At 40.7% G+C, this 15,353-nt stretch overlaps 1 protein-coding gene across 11 annotated transcripts in view; it reads right to left on the bottom strand.

Annotated features, from left to right (window-relative positions):
- The window catches only part of LOC102310235 (GULP PTB domain containing engulfment adaptor 1), a 93,336-nt gene that overhangs the window by 6,411 nt on the left and 71,572 nt on the right, over positions 1–15,353 (bottom strand). For 9 of the 11 annotated variants that reach the window (XM_014334675.2, XM_014334671.2, XM_014334676.2 and 6 more), the window contains 7 exons: positions 13,308–13,369; positions 9,020–9,091; positions 3,216–3,314; positions 2,959–3,096; positions 2,649–2,765; positions 1,188–1,274; positions 208–438 (listed from right to left, as the gene is read on the bottom strand). In XM_014334675.2, the coding sequence (XP_014190161.1) occupies positions 208–438; positions 1,188–1,274; positions 2,649–2,765; positions 2,959–3,096; positions 3,216–3,314; positions 9,020–9,091; positions 13,308–13,369 (806 nt within the window). The remainder of the gene's footprint in view (positions 1–207; positions 439–1,187; positions 1,275–2,648; positions 2,766–2,958; positions 3,097–3,215; positions 3,315–9,019; positions 9,092–13,307; positions 13,370–15,353) is intronic. The other 2 variants (XM_005925777.3, XM_005925776.3) reach the window with 1 other exon arrangement.

Below are 15,353 nucleotides of genomic sequence, written 5' to 3'. Positions count from 1 at the left end.
TACAAAGTAATGGTTGAGCCACCGGCAGAGACCTGTAAGTTCACCCATGCACAAACTACACAGCTATTTTTCTCTTTCTTTTTTTTGCATCAAAGCAAGGGAAGAAGAAGAAGAAGAAGCACAAGCACCACATAGACAAAGGCAGGAGATAACAAGGCTCCAGGGACAGAGAGACAGCACAGAAAAAGAGAAGCGGAGGGTGTTTACGCGAGGCCGCGGGATGCTGCAGCCCTCGTTGGGTTTAGGAGGGAGGAGAGCGGGTTTGGCAGGCGGAGGAGTTAGTAGCCCGGTGGACAAGTTGGACTCCGGTGAGCTCATAGGAGTGAGAGTGACAGAGGAGATTTCCAGACAGGAGAGCGACTTGATGCTGTGGCACCAGAAGAGAGAGGACGGCCTCTGCAGCATGTACGCTTCATTAGCTGCGTTTATGTGCAGCGGCTGAGAAAAAGATCGCAGACAGGAAATGACCAGAAAGAGAGAGACAGAGACAATATTATTCAGTGTTGTAGAATAGGGGAGCTGTGGGTAATTGCATTCTCAGGAGGCTGTCACAAGTGCTGGCATTTGCCCCAATTAGATGCCGAATGTATCGCATTCCTCATCAGACCAATCAGGTGTGTAATTGCTTTGCTTCAGATACAGACCCCTGCTGCCTGCCTCCAGATAGGCCTGGTCATTCCAAACCGGAGTCGTGCATTTAATCGCACAAACACAATCAGCAAAGCCACCTGTCCTTAAAAGTACTTTTAAAACTCAACAGTTTAAATTTAAGTTTAAATCAGGAATCTTTTAGAATTAAACGACGGTTTAGGTTGTGCACTTCTGGCTCATTCAGAATGCTTGAATCACAGATTATGTTATTAAAGAGTGCTATTACATTAGTCAGCTGTTTCGTACATAATGAAAGTCTTTGAATTAAACATCTCAAAAGGAACAAAACAGTTTTGTACAACTCAACAATTCAGCTGATTCTAGCGGCGTTGCTTTGTCTGGTATAACAGACACTTCAGGTAGTTTTAGATGGATATTGCAGATATTGGATATTGTAATGCAGTCACTCTATTGTTCCCCGTGGCTACAGTAACTGCTGTTGAAAAGGACAGAAATCAAAGTCCAAGGTCTCATTTTCTTCTGTAAAATCTACTTTTCTAAACTGAAGTTTGGCATGCTACGCAGTTTGTTCTTACTGAAGGTACGTGTGCTATCATCAGCTGTTCTTCAAGCTCTTGCAGTTGTTTCTTTAGCTCAGAGTTTTCCGTTTCCAGTTCTTGAATCTGCAAAAGATACAAACAGAATCAGGACACAGGGCAGCAGCAGAGTGCAGAAAAATATTTGATGTCAAAGTGCAATTTGTGTAATTTGCTTATGATACAGAATCACGTTCGAACTGCTCACATGTCTTTTTTTTAACAGAATTCGACACAAATGACAAAACACTGTACTTTAGCACACTGCTAAAAACTAACTATTATTAAGTAATTAAGCTGTCGCGTCAACAATGAGATACTGATATTCAACAAATCTTTCCTGAGACTTTGCTGAAACATTGAGATTATAATAATCAAGAAAAACCTATGACGTCTGTGAACTCATCAGACAAGTTGATAAGTAACCAACTCCACACAGCTTTAAGCCACAAAGGTATAGGATAGCAATGGCTAGTTAGCATGCTAACTTCAGTGCATATCAACAAAATACACAGAAATCTGCCATGATGTCATAACTAAAATTATCGACAAAATACGCAAAAATGAAAGTTAAATATAAACACCTTTAAAACAGCCAACAAAAACACTAGTTTAGTTGTTTCCTGTAAGGTTACATAGTGTTTAACAAATGTTACTCAAATGGGAACCCTGAAAACCACACATTTCACACCTGAGCCTCAAGTCTCGCAGCCCGGTATCAAACGACTCAGGGACCGGTACCGGTCCAAGGCACGGAGGTTGGGGGCCGCTGTATTAGAACACACATGCTGCTTTGCTGAGTATTACCAGCAGGGGGCAGCAGAAGCGATTTTGGGATTAAATCAAAATAAACGGTAGATCCTTGCCAAGCTCTGCTCAATAGCTATTTCTGGACCTTTGCTTCTATCACAAGGTCTTTATCAGCAGATGTTTATTCATGCTGAACAATTTGAACTCAATAATCACTAAACCTTTAACATGGCTCTGTGTCTGCATGTCTGTGTACATGTTCATAAACTGCTGAGTTGGCTGTACTGTTTAACACACTTGAATACACGTCTGCTTAACCACCGTCCTCCAACTGAGGTTAAAGTACACGTGAGGCTGGTGTTTAGCTAAAACATCACGTCCCCAATTTGATCAAATTTATATGAATATCTGAACAAATCCAATTTTAAACACTTCCCATGGGACAGCTCCATGTTTTCAGCTGGGCGTACAATAATTTGATTACAGGCTGGCTCTGTTACAACAGAAGTCTGCGTCATTAATATTCATTAACAGTTTTTTTCCTTTTATCAGCACAGCTTAATTGTCCACACTGGATGATTTAAGACAATCAATAGAAACAAGCTCCGCATTAATTAATAAAAACATCAATGCATCTGCACGGTGGTACACGCTGTCAGAGTGTGTGTGTGTGTGAGCGAACGAGCTCCGTGAGCTGGATGTGAGACGCACTCGTTTCTGCAGGGTTCCAATCTGTTTCCTGGTTTCCACGTCTTTGCCTCCAGACTCCAAGAACTTCTTGTAGGCCAAATCAAAGGCTTGGCCGATAGTTAAAGTTATCTCTTCTGCCTGAAGCACATAGGAAACAAAGACTGGCTCAAACACTAAATAAATGTGAGTACAGCTGTAGTTTTCACTTAAGCTGCTCGTGAAAGGTTAACTGTGAGATGTCAAAATACCTTATTTTTCAGCAATCTGACTCATGTATTTCACATTTGTATCCAAGGAAACAAGCAAGCTTGTTGAAGCGGCAGAGACTTACACATTTTTCACTGTCAAAGACGTAGCAGAGGTGTTTGTTGGACTCTGAGTCTTTGCAGATAAAAGTAAATATCCTTTTATCGGTTTTGTCATCTGCGCAGAAGGATATTCTGTGTAACTGACAGTTATGCTGCACATCCTGGGGGGAAAATAAAGCATTTATTATTTACTCTGCATATGAGAGATGACTTCACAGTGTTTATTTTCCGTATAATCACAGTTGTCATATACAGTTGCCTATACCCTTTCTGGACTCACTTTTGTCTTGGGATCTAGTATCTTCACGCCATAAATGGAGATCTGAAGTTCCACTTTCGGGATCTTCTGTCCCTCCGACTTTTTGATGTGCCTCTGAAACTGCAAGAGGAAAAATTAGTATGATAAAAATGCAATTAGCATATAAGAAAGTATGCCACATGACACACAAATACAGCTACAGTAAAAGCATGGTAAGACATTTTTACCATATCCTGGACTTCTGCATTTAAAGCTGCTAATTCATTAGCAACCAGCTCAAAAATTTAGATACGATGAATGTGTTGGCACTGTTTGTCATATTTCTGCTCAAAGTACAAACGTAAACACTTGTTCTGTTTTGTTCTCTAAGTATTTCTGAGACAACATTTCACTTTAGCTGCTAAATATTAAAGCAAGAGCTACTGACATTAGCGAGGTGTCTTATGCTGGTGGCATGACAGATGCAGTTGTAAGGAAAGGACATGCAATGTTTGCTAAGAGTCTGAATCAAAGAGTAAAGCCAAACCAAAGAGTTCAGAGATGTAACATTTAGTAGAGCTGAGATGATTATACTTTGAGTACAATTCCCTTTACAGTACACATTGTCATTTGAGGCACTGTTCATGTAAAGATTATGATTATTGCTGCTTTAAAAAGAAAGAAAAAACAGCAGTAAAACTGAATGCTGTTCTCATCAGTGTAGACACAAACCTCTGTGCAGCATATTATCTTTAAATGCTAATTAGACTTGATCGAGGGAAATGCAATCATTAAAGTTTCCTGTTTTACAGAAGAAATTAAAAGTGTGAACCATCTAGTGGGTCCATCTTTGTTCTCTGCCAAAAAACTGTTTAAGTCTTTCTTCATTTTGTTGCCAAGTGTTATAAATACAAAGTGAACTTGGCAGCGAGTTGAGGCCAACAACCAATGAAATTAAACGGGAGTGTATGCTGTCAGTTGAGAAGACATGCAAAGAAGCTGATAATATGACAACTCCTTTTTTTTATCTCAAGATAGAGTACAGAGCATAAGCTTCTGACACTTGTTTGTCGAGAGAATCTGACCAATCCAAAATCTACAAACTGCAACAGCATTAAAACCATTGACAGGTGAATGACACTGATTGCCTTGTTACAATGGCACCTGTCAAGGTGTGGGATATATTAGACAGAAAGTTAACTGTCATGTCTTGAAGCTGACATGTTGGACACAGAAAATGGCTGTAACAGAAACACAGCGGCTTTACCAGAAGCCAGTTGTGAGGGCTAAGATAACATAAGATAAGATAAGATAAGATAAGATAAGATAAGATAAGATAAGATAAGATAAGATAGAACTTTATTAATCCCTCGGGTGGGTTCCTCTGGGAAATTCGATTTCCAAAAAAGCACAGCAACGACCGAAGTTACAGAGTTACAGAATATTATATATACACACACACACACACACACACACACACACACACACACACACACACACATAATACAGAGACAATATAAATAAAATATACGAAGGGGATAAATAGAATAAATAGGAATAAAAAATAAAAATAAGTGAATTGCACATTTCAAGTATTGAGGTATTGAGGTCTATTGCACTATGTGTGGGTTATGGCGCCTTAGGCTCACTGATGCATGCGGAGAATAAAGGCTGACCCGTGTGGTCTAACATCAACTCCAAATTTCTAAAACCTTAATGTGGATGTGATAGAGAGGCACTAAGGCACAATGTGCATCCCAGCTTACAGAGTACATCAACTGTATATAAAAGATGGATATTGACATCAGCTGCTGGTTAGTCCAAATGTGAAGCTATGAGCTGAATAGAAACATTGAAACCAAACGTGAGGAGGAAGGTAAGGATCTGACTAAGAAACAAGAAGACAAAGCACGCTCAAGCTTTTCAATGATAACAAAGCAACAGCGTACTTTATCTCACTTCTTTGATTCTAATGGGGAACATATTTTATAAAATGAACAACACTCTGTAATTAGGACTTAAAGCCATCTTATCAGGAAGGTTTTTGCTGAGGTCACAGAAGCTGAAAGCTGGTTTCCCTTATGTGGACCTGTGAAAAACTAAATACAACCCCATGATTCAGTAGCTTACAGAATTACCTTTAGCAAGGATAGCTTGACGTAATCACTCTCCGCATGTATTTATCAGTCTCTCAGATCATTGTGGAGGAATATTGGTCTACACTTCTGCCAAAACGCCTTGAATAGATTGTATTTGATTAGCATCACCTGGCTGCTACCTGTCCTCTGAATTCCTATGGAAGTAAAAATGTCGGAATGCTCAAAAGTGAACAAATAAGGCTTTTGTGTCTACTGCTTTCCAATCATCTTCTTGCCTGCCTTCTTTGAGCCTGGTGGATGGTTTAAATCTGTCCTATCTGTAATTCTTCCTTTCAGACTCCTTTGTGCATCCTACTTCCTCCCCATCTCCACCTCAGACACCTGAGCCAAAGCTCTATTCAAGCCAGCTATTCTAGACTCTGGTCTAGACTTTAGTCTAGACGCTGTCCTAAATCCTTTTACTGCTGGGATTCAATCCTGCCACGATGGGTTATCGGAGACTAATCGCCAAATATATTAATTTCTCCATCTCAATAAATCATGTTCGATTTTTTTTAAAGTGATCTCTCTTCATTGAAATGCACAGTTGAGGCACTTCTGCATGACTTTCACTTTTTAGACCCAAAATTACACCCAACCTTTTCATATGGCTGCATATGAAGCTGTGCAGCTTCAGACCAGCTGAGTGTGTCAAAGCTGACTTCTGTGCAGCACTCAAAGAACATACATGAGCTTTAGAGTGAGAGCATGGACCAATAACACAATGAACTAGTCAGGGAAGGATGTTTCATCTTTTACATTTTGTGCATTTGTGATTTTTTTTTACAAGAGGCAAAGAGGGCAACTTGGTGTAATGCTGAGAACTCTTGGGTCCAGGCATTCATATGCATGGTATTTTGCCATGTACCACCCACCTAAACACTAGTCACACTGATCCCTGATGGATGTGGTATTCCCTGACAGAAGTGGCCTCTTTTAGCAGAATAATGCACCTGCCACAGTGCTAAAACTTTTCAGGCATGGTTTGAGGGAACTGAACAAAGAGTTCAAGGTGTTTACTTGGCCTCAATTCCCCAGATCTCTATCCAATTCAGCATCTGTCCTTCGCTGGGTCAGAGCTCTTTTGGGGGCACAAGACAGACCTAAACAATCTCGGGCAGCCGGCTTAAGTGTTGGCATGGATCAGTTAGCAGACGAAATCATAAAGACAGGAGCTAAAAGAAGATGCTACCCCACAAATTGGATCACATCATCATCACAAAATCAGCCTGAGATTACACCAAGAGATGGAAGCAACTGAGACCTAAAGCACTTTAAAAAAGTCAGCATTCTTTTCAAAAGCATCCTCACTTTACTTTCACTGCCTTCAGCGGTTACACAGTTGTGAAATTAGAGATACATGTTCGGTAAGTATCTGCTCCTGCCACAAAAATGGATAAAAGAAAGCAATCAGAAGCTTTACCATTTGCCTCCATTAAGAGTTCTTTTATATAGCCTCTAACACTAAAGCAGTAAATTGATGTTTATATAATTTAATACATTTACATTTCAAAGCCTGCAGACACAAACATGACCAGACACGAAGAGAGTGAGAGGACAATAAATGTGTGTTTCATGGAGATGCTTCTTGCTTGAGCGAAACCACAAAAGTCATTTATATATACTAAGTGATAGAAGAGTACATTATTTGACCTAAACCATGGAGATGTGCCTTTGAGGCTGTCTCTGAAGTTGCAACATTTTTTTTTCTCTGCACATGATCTCAGGAAGCACAGCTAAAGTCGTCCCGACTGCCAGCGTATCTGGGAGCGTAACCATGGAGCCTTGGTCAAAAGCAGATCAAATGCAATGTAACAATAGAGGTACGGGTTTGGAAAAACAAGTCTCCCCCTCCGAGTGGCCTCAGAGATTCAGCTCTTGGCAGGAGAAGATGGGGGGGGAGGCCAGCATGCAGCGAGTGCAGCCGCATTACCAAGAAGCCGTGACAAAGAGAGCTGCCCAGGTTTCAGGCTGTTCCCATGCTTAAAGGTTTGATTAGATGTCTGTAAGGTTGAGGAGTATGTGTCTGGAGAGTAACCCAGGTTAAGTGCAATTTAGTGTGCAGGTTTAATGAAACTTTGTGTACTAAACACAAAGGAAGCCCTAAATTACAAATGAGGCTGTTTGTCAAAGTGACTCATCGAGCACTTTCTTAAACGGTTGTTTAGCAACTTATACTACCTCTACGACTTTGACCACTTCTACCTTAATTAAAGAAAACAAATATGGGCTGTGACAGGGTCAAATATAATAGAACTTAACATTTTTACAAAAGTTAAACACTTCAGCTTAAAGTGAGTCCTCAATAAATAAGTTTGTTTTGTTTTCCAAAGCAAGGCTAATTTATGTGTCCTAGGCACAGATGTAACATGAATGCTTAATGAGAAAGCTCTTAAAAGAAAACCAACAAAAACAAATTTAAATTTATTCCCTCAGTTCCTCCACGCTTCTCCATCTATTTTAGTGTCTTTCAGCTCATTGTTTTGGTTTTGATTTGGAATCACCTGCATAGCACCAGTGCCAATAAGGTATAGTGGTACCAGATCTTCAACTCGTTTAATTCGTTCCCCAATAAAGACAACTGTACCCCTAATGATGACTTTTCACATGTCAGGATTTATCAGTAAAGATGTGGCTTGATGACCATTAGCATAGTTTCCTGTTTTTCCCAAGGGTAGCTTCATCGACAGAGACCACCCTCACTAATTTCTGGTCCACACCTGATCGTTTTGTTTGATACGCCGGCCTAAAATATGACAGCATCTGCTCAGTTCAGAAAATATCTTCAGGGGTTACTCCTGGTAGGCTTTTAAGCAGTAGACAGTTAACACTGCACTTCTGACCACCTTACAAATTCATGTTAATTACTCTGTCTGGCCTCCAAAACTCCTGAGGGGAAAGTCTGCCTCTTAAAAGCTTCTCTGTGTTCAGAAGAATTCTAATGCCAGCCTCAGACTGCATGATCTGTTTCTCTGTGATGACAGTCACTCTGTTGGATTAGGATTTCACACAGTCATGAAATCTTACTCTTTCTGACTAATACCTATGACACACTACAGGTTCCTTCCTCATCGGCCATGTAAGGAAAAAAAGCTGGCTTTCAGCCTTGCAAAGTACCGATATCGTTCCTGTTACGCTTTGTCATGTTTACAGCTGCACACAGCTGGTAGAGCGTGCTGTGCTCATACTGGTCAACATCACAGACGTCACAAAACCATAATGCTTTCAGACCAAGTCCATCAACTGCTGTCCATGATGGACATTTTCATTCCTAACGTCACGCCCTGCATTGTCTGTACTGGGCCGCTATTGGGCCAGTATCATACAGCCTGGATCTGGTATAATTGTGCATGCCTTGCCCTTTAATGCACGGCAGGGAGTCTTTTACTATTACAGCTATGGTGATTTAATGATTTATTTCAGGCTAGAACCTGAAACAGCAGCTTTTATTCCTGATGAGTATTTCCTGTAACTAAACTTTACATCTACGCTGAGAAAGGGGGGCTGAACGAACTAATGTGCTTATCCAGCAGTTCTACACAGCTTAGGAGCTGAAAAACTCCAAGGGCACCTTGGTGCTGGCAGATGAGGGAGGGGGGCACTTGCCACTCACTCCCACCTCCCCTGCTCTGAGCCCCTTGTCCAATCTGGTCACTCAAGAATGCTCTGCTCTCCTTTAGGCTACAGCTATCTGGAGACTAGCTTTACCTTGAGCTTTCTGACTGCATCCTTTACAACTTCTGTGCCTTTCGGAGCTTCAACCTCTGTGTTTCCAAGGAACTGAAAAGAGAACAAAAAGACGCACACAGTAAAACAAAAGGTGTAAACAAGTATTTAATTACATAGCCCAATACAAAGAAGATGATGAAGAATACTTCTAAAATTCAAAAAGCAGGTGAGGTGTCAGTGTGTGTATTAATAATATTTAATAATGTGTCAAATCAATTTATGACCTCTCTGATTTGCTTCATCCACTGTGCTCAAATTCATCCTGTTATTTTCTTCTTCATGGTAGGTCTGTCACAGTGAGTCTGTGGTAGGTCAACGTAGTCAGGGTTTAAAGCACCGACATGTTTTAATAAAAATACCAATATCTGGCACCAGTGCATCATATTCTGTGCTCCTAAAGGAAATGCTACAGTGTACTTTGGTATTCTGGCCTACGGACATTGGCCAAAAACTAGGTAAACAAATGAATCCATAAAGGATGAGTTGGATCTTTTATCAAACTGTAGGAAAGAGGCTTTCTCAGAGTTTAAAATCTGTGGAGCTTCACGTTTAAGTCACTAAAATCTCAAATTTGTCACTCTGACTTCAAATAAATGTAGATGATCTTTCACATCCTGAAGGCATTAGTATATATTCTTCTTCATCATCTTGCATTTCCTGTATTGCAAAAAGTTATAAAAGTGTCTTTTACACATGAGGATTGGATGAACACACACCAACACACACAGACGCACACGAGCAGCACTTCTGCTGTTCACCAACAGATGGAGCCGTTAACCTTTGAGCCTGAACATCGTGCGCCCCATCTGGCAGCAACAGTTGTAATTGTTGCAGTCACACAGGTTGCTTCGCTGCTTCCTGAGCTTAATGTGTGGAGCCTGTTCCAATATCAGACTTCAAAAACACTGGTGTCAGAGCCTTCAAGGCTGGCACAAACAAAATAACAATGTCTCCCATTGGAAGCTGAAAGCAGCTCCGGCAGTTTGACTGTCTCTGTGACACATTAAAATCTTTGTGATGCAGGCAATGACTTGGCTGTGCTAATACCCATAAAAATTTGGAGTGCGCACTGCCAGCTGCCGTGGCTGTAATAACAAGAGGTGAAATACAGAATTTATTTGTATTTTTTTTAATCTTGCACATTTCTGACAGCACTATAAAAGAACCCTTCCGTCAAAAATCAAATCAATTAACATAGCTTCTCCATCCAAAACGTGTCTGTGTAACTCTTTGGTGGCTGAGAGCCTCTGACGTCTTTCTAAATGCAGTAAGACAGGTGAACTAACACCAGACTGCAAGTTATCAATAGAGCCAGAAGACAGATTGAGGCTTCAGAGCAAAGTGTCAGCATTCTGCATCGGTGTGACAAATGTACTCTCCACACTTATGCTCATCTCTGGGAGTGCTGCTGACAGATGCCCAGAATAGAGTGGAGTAACACTTGTTCCTGACCAGTGCATTCTGGGCTGCGACTGGGGAGGTCTCACAAGGCAAACAGAGCTCGGAGGCTCATCCATCAACTGGTGCACGCAGCTGAAAACGAACCGGCCCTACCTCTTGTTGCCCGCAGAAAGGAAAGAACTCACATTTTCAACTGCAGACACACACGTGTCAGCCTTGTGGCAGGTCTCAAATGTTCACTCAGATGACAACATAGAGCTAAGTTCCAACTCACCATCCATCCGGTGTTCACTCCTCCAAGCTGAAAGTTCTCAGATTTTTTTTTTTTTTTCTTATACACCTTCAGAAAGGGCAGGATCTGTGTTGTGCATAATTTAAGTGACTTGTGAATGTGACATGATTACTGATGAAAGACATGGCAAATCTAGCAGCTCACCTCTCAACATCCTCTTTCCTCTTTGAGCCCACAGGTCAATCACACTGAAGCTGCTCATAAAAAGCACCGTTAGAATTTGTATAACTGTCCGATCGGATCAAAGAACTGGCAGACTACCGAAATCAAAGCTCACTTCAGTCTCAGCAGTCGTCACTGCGTAAGAAGTTAAAGGTAATACATTTTAAAAACAGTGGACTTAGTTCTTAACTGGGAAGTTGCTGCTGTGATTTACTGATGACAGCATAACGATTTAGCATGAATATAAAACTGCAGATCTGTTGTGATTGGTGTGGATGTAAAGTTACTGCTGCAAATATCAGCGAGGGAGACTTCCTGTGTTACCTGTTCTACAATTGTTCTTAAAATTGAACTCAAACATGATCAATTAAAGTAATTTGATATAGATATTTTATTCCTCTTAGGAATACGCTTAGTAAATTACAAAAGAAGAAAACTCATCAGCGACAATCCACTTTGATAATAAATGAATCATTTCAGTCATTTTTCTAGCACAGATGGAAATAACTTTCAAATTTCTTTCCAGCTTCTTTTAATTTGCTTGTTTTTCTTTGCTTGTTTTACCAAAGGAACGATCACTTAATTGCGATTTCAGTGAATAAAAAACATGAAGTCCATCTTCTGTGTATTCCCAATTCAGTCTTTACCCGAAGGATCTTAAACCGTAAAACAGATGAACACGCTTGAATCAGCCATCAGTCACCAGTTTTAGTTCCAATTAGCTTATTATCACCTGCACGCAATACTAAAGTTATTTTTCAGCCTACATTTACACCAGGGGCATCATGGTGGGTGATGTATTGTTGCCAGAGATAAAGTTTAGGGGAGTGGCTACTTTGATTGGCAGGTGTTCTGAAAAGGAGCTGCAGTTTGTCACCGTCTGCTAGGTCGCATTTAGCAATATAAGATATTAGATCATGTTTGTGATGCCGTTTCAAAACATTTATAGTTATTTTTGTCTACTGTGTGGTGTAGTTCCTCCAAGAAATTCAGATTTTATTGAGTCAAATTCTAGTATTTTCTTGTTATATCACAGTTAGGATTTGATCTCAGGTTCAGTTCATGAAAGTTTTGAAGTGCCGTCAAATCGAAATGATTGAAGTTATCAAAGATTTTACGTCTTTGTCAACGTTTGAAAATAAAGAAAAAGGGTTCATTTTCTTGAGGCTAAAAGAGAGCTCGCTCTCTCTGCTCTAACTATCTGGCACATTGTTCAGTGAACTGCTAACTGAGCTTATTTTTACAGTACTGAGTGCTTGAAACCTGGGAGATCATGCCAAGCACATTCCCAGCGCACCGCACCCCCCCAAATTCCTTCACTGATGAGTCCTTTACTCAGATCTCAGCAAATTTAACCAGACGGGGATCTCATCACTCAAAGCAATACAGCGAGTATAGGAACTGACAATGTGCTTTGATTTTAGAGATGTGCCTTCTGCCGGCTTCCTTTGCTTCTTTGCTGCATGCAGGAAGGGAGCTTCAGCAGTTTGCAGCGATATTTTGGAGGCAGTCTTGGAGCTCCACCTCCGTTCCAGCATCGCATTTGTGAAGCACAAGAATGTAGGCCGACAGATTTTGTGCCTCATAGGAGGAAAACTCTGTCGAAATGAAGCAGAAAACCAGCTTGACAGGGGAGTCCTCCCCAAGGGACACAGTCCCTCCTTCCAGGGGTGTTTGCTGGATATTTGAAAAACACCTTTTTTTCCCCGGTGTTTTATAGCAGATCCTGATTCCAGGCAAGCCTGAGAGCCATTTCATTACAAGTTAGTCCTGCATCAGATCCAAAGTTCTTACCTATTTTGACGTGTGCATGTGCCACTTTACTTAAATCCCCCTCTGTTCACACACTCATTAAAAATAAACAAATCAAGAAGGCTAAAAGACAGAGTCTCCTTCAAATTAAACTTTGATGAGGAAGATTTCCTTCCCCGCATCACAGCACCAAGAGACAACAGCTGCTATGAGAGACGAATACAACGGTATCAATTTTTTGACAGTACTTGAGGTGTGTGGGCAGGGAATTAATTTAAACACCATTAAAAATCCAAATTATTGTTACATTGAGGAGAGGGGCTGAGGTTTATCAGCCGTCTCTGTCAGGAATTTTTATGCAGCCTCAACCTAAAACAATGCATCTATGGGCAGTGAAGCTCATTTGCTGGACAATACCAGAGAGTGCAATGAAAGGCCTGGTGTTTATCAGGGGAACTGCATTGTGGGACACACAGACAGAGAGATTTAACAGGCATGACTGGAGGGAATAAACACAGACAAAGGTGGGAGCCACAAAAGAACAGACTTCTTTTTCAACTTGCAATAAAAGTGTCACAGTTCTTCGCTGTTTCATTATTTTGCAGTCGCCCTGCTCTGACAGAGTTCATTAAAATGTAGCAGGCAAAGAGAGATACCTACCTTGGCATTGTAGGCTATGTAATGCTTGGCCAAAGCTTCTGGGGTGTGCATCCATGATTTATCTGAAATGATACAGACAGCTGACTCAGTATGACAGACTTAATCACCCAAGTTAATACAGTACAGGTATAATTAGCCACATGCATTCAGTGGTTAAATGTGAGGCAATGAGTAGAAGAAATTAGCTGAACCTTTTAAAGAGGAAAAATGGAGAAAATTGGCTCATTCTGCGAGACGCAGTGCTTCTTTCCCATATATTCACACCTGGAAGCTTCACATCACAAGTACAGTTCACCGCCACACATGTGAGGGTCTAGCAGCATCACTAGAGCACCCTTTTAGGGGCATACCAATGAAAGCTAGGCAAGGGAAAATGCTGATTTTAATTTCACACCTCAAGTTATCCAACATGAAAGGTAATTGGACCTGTGACTTACTGGTCTAAATCCCGCTTCTCAAACTGTGTGTGCTTTGACTGAACGCAGCAAATTTCAGAGGCCGTGCACTGTATTCAATAAAAATGCAAACACATGGAAGGAAACTGAGCCCGATGTGCTCTAGGTGGAGCAAATTAGAGGGGAGATGCATCTTTGCAAGTGGACAATGTTTCCATATCACATAAGTATGCGTGCCCTGTTACTCCACTTCAAAATATCAAAAAACAAGACAGAGAAGGTAAGGAGTGGAGGACCTAACGGAGCAGACACAGTGAGAGTGCATTTTACCAGTTAGCTACAGTTATCCAAGCAGACTATATAGAAAACCAGTCAGATTCTTTGTGTTGCTGTCACCTGAGTCGTCGCTAGGAAAAAGTATGTATTCCAAATGTGGACAGCCAGTAAGATGTTTTTGGAGGTTACCTGTCTTCAGAAGCAAGCAAACTAAAAGTGAAGTAGCAATTAAACTTTGAAAAGTGCGACAAAAACTAGAAATGAAGAACTTCAAAGTAAAAGCTGATTTTTTTTAAGTGTTGGTAAGGCAGAGTTTTTACTTTGAAGGCAAGCAGTGTCTGTTACACATTTATTTAAATACAGCTCAGAAGTCAAAATAGCAACAGTTTACAGACAAGTCGGTGTCTTTCATACAAACAACAGGCGACCACAGAAGTCTGCTTGTATCCACAGAGATCACAAGGAGGTTTTTGGTGCAGCACCAACATTTTACTTACGCTACATGTCTGAGTTTACTTGCTACTCATGTTAAGCAAACTGAGCAAACTGGGTAGCTTGGCTGCCCTCTGCTCAAACACTTATTTCTGTTTTTAGTTTATTAAGTTTGGTGGTTTTGCCGGGTTTGGGTACATGTCAGAGTGTGGCACTAGATTATATCTCTAGTCTCATCATTTGTGAATGTTGTTAGCTAGGTGAACTCGTAACTTGTGCGGTGTTTAGCCACATTAGTTACAATCAGTACAAGGGCGTCTCTCTTCAGTTGTAGGTGGTTACCTGTTTGTTTGATCGCTTCAATTCCTGATAGCTCATTTTGTACATCAGAGACCAAATTAGAGTTAGAAAGACAATAAAATTTGGTATAATTTGGGGTCCACATGCCACTGCATGCAGTGTTTGGTTTCTCAGTAAGATCCACTCTTCACTGTGATACCCAGTTTAAACACAGCAACCTGGTGACAGTCAAAATATTCAAGCTGAGGCCTGACAAGCTGTATGCGCTGGCTGATTGCATATTCTATCAAACACCTATGGGTTTACATAGCCTGGAAATAAACTGAAATTCACACAAAATAAATACATTTGCCCTCCATACTCCTTAAAGCATCTAATTTAATAATCCTGCATTTACCATAACATGATTTTAACCGTTTTTTAGACATGTGGCAGCTTTTGAAACATCAGTAAATCCTTAAATAAATAATATTTGTTTACATAGAGCATGGAGTATTTTGTCTGTGGTGCTTTGATGAAAAGTGACCAATAGGGTGGTCTGCTAATTTGTTCAGTATTGTCTTCGTTCTCTATTTGCAGAGCTAATCAAATGTGAAACTACACACAAATGGAACCATTTATTTTCAAATGGGTCCATCAGATA

The sequence above is a fragment of the Haplochromis burtoni genome, unplaced genomic scaffold (assembly GCF_018398535.1).
Source record: "Haplochromis burtoni strain Fernald_Lab_line unplaced genomic scaffold, NCSU_Asbu1 Contig_87, whole genome shotgun sequence".
Taxonomy (NCBI): domain Eukaryota; kingdom Metazoa; phylum Chordata; class Actinopteri; order Cichliformes; family Cichlidae; genus Haplochromis; species Haplochromis burtoni.
Note: the sequence above shows the minus strand (reverse complement) of the source record. Positions and strands in the feature narration are given on the sequence as shown.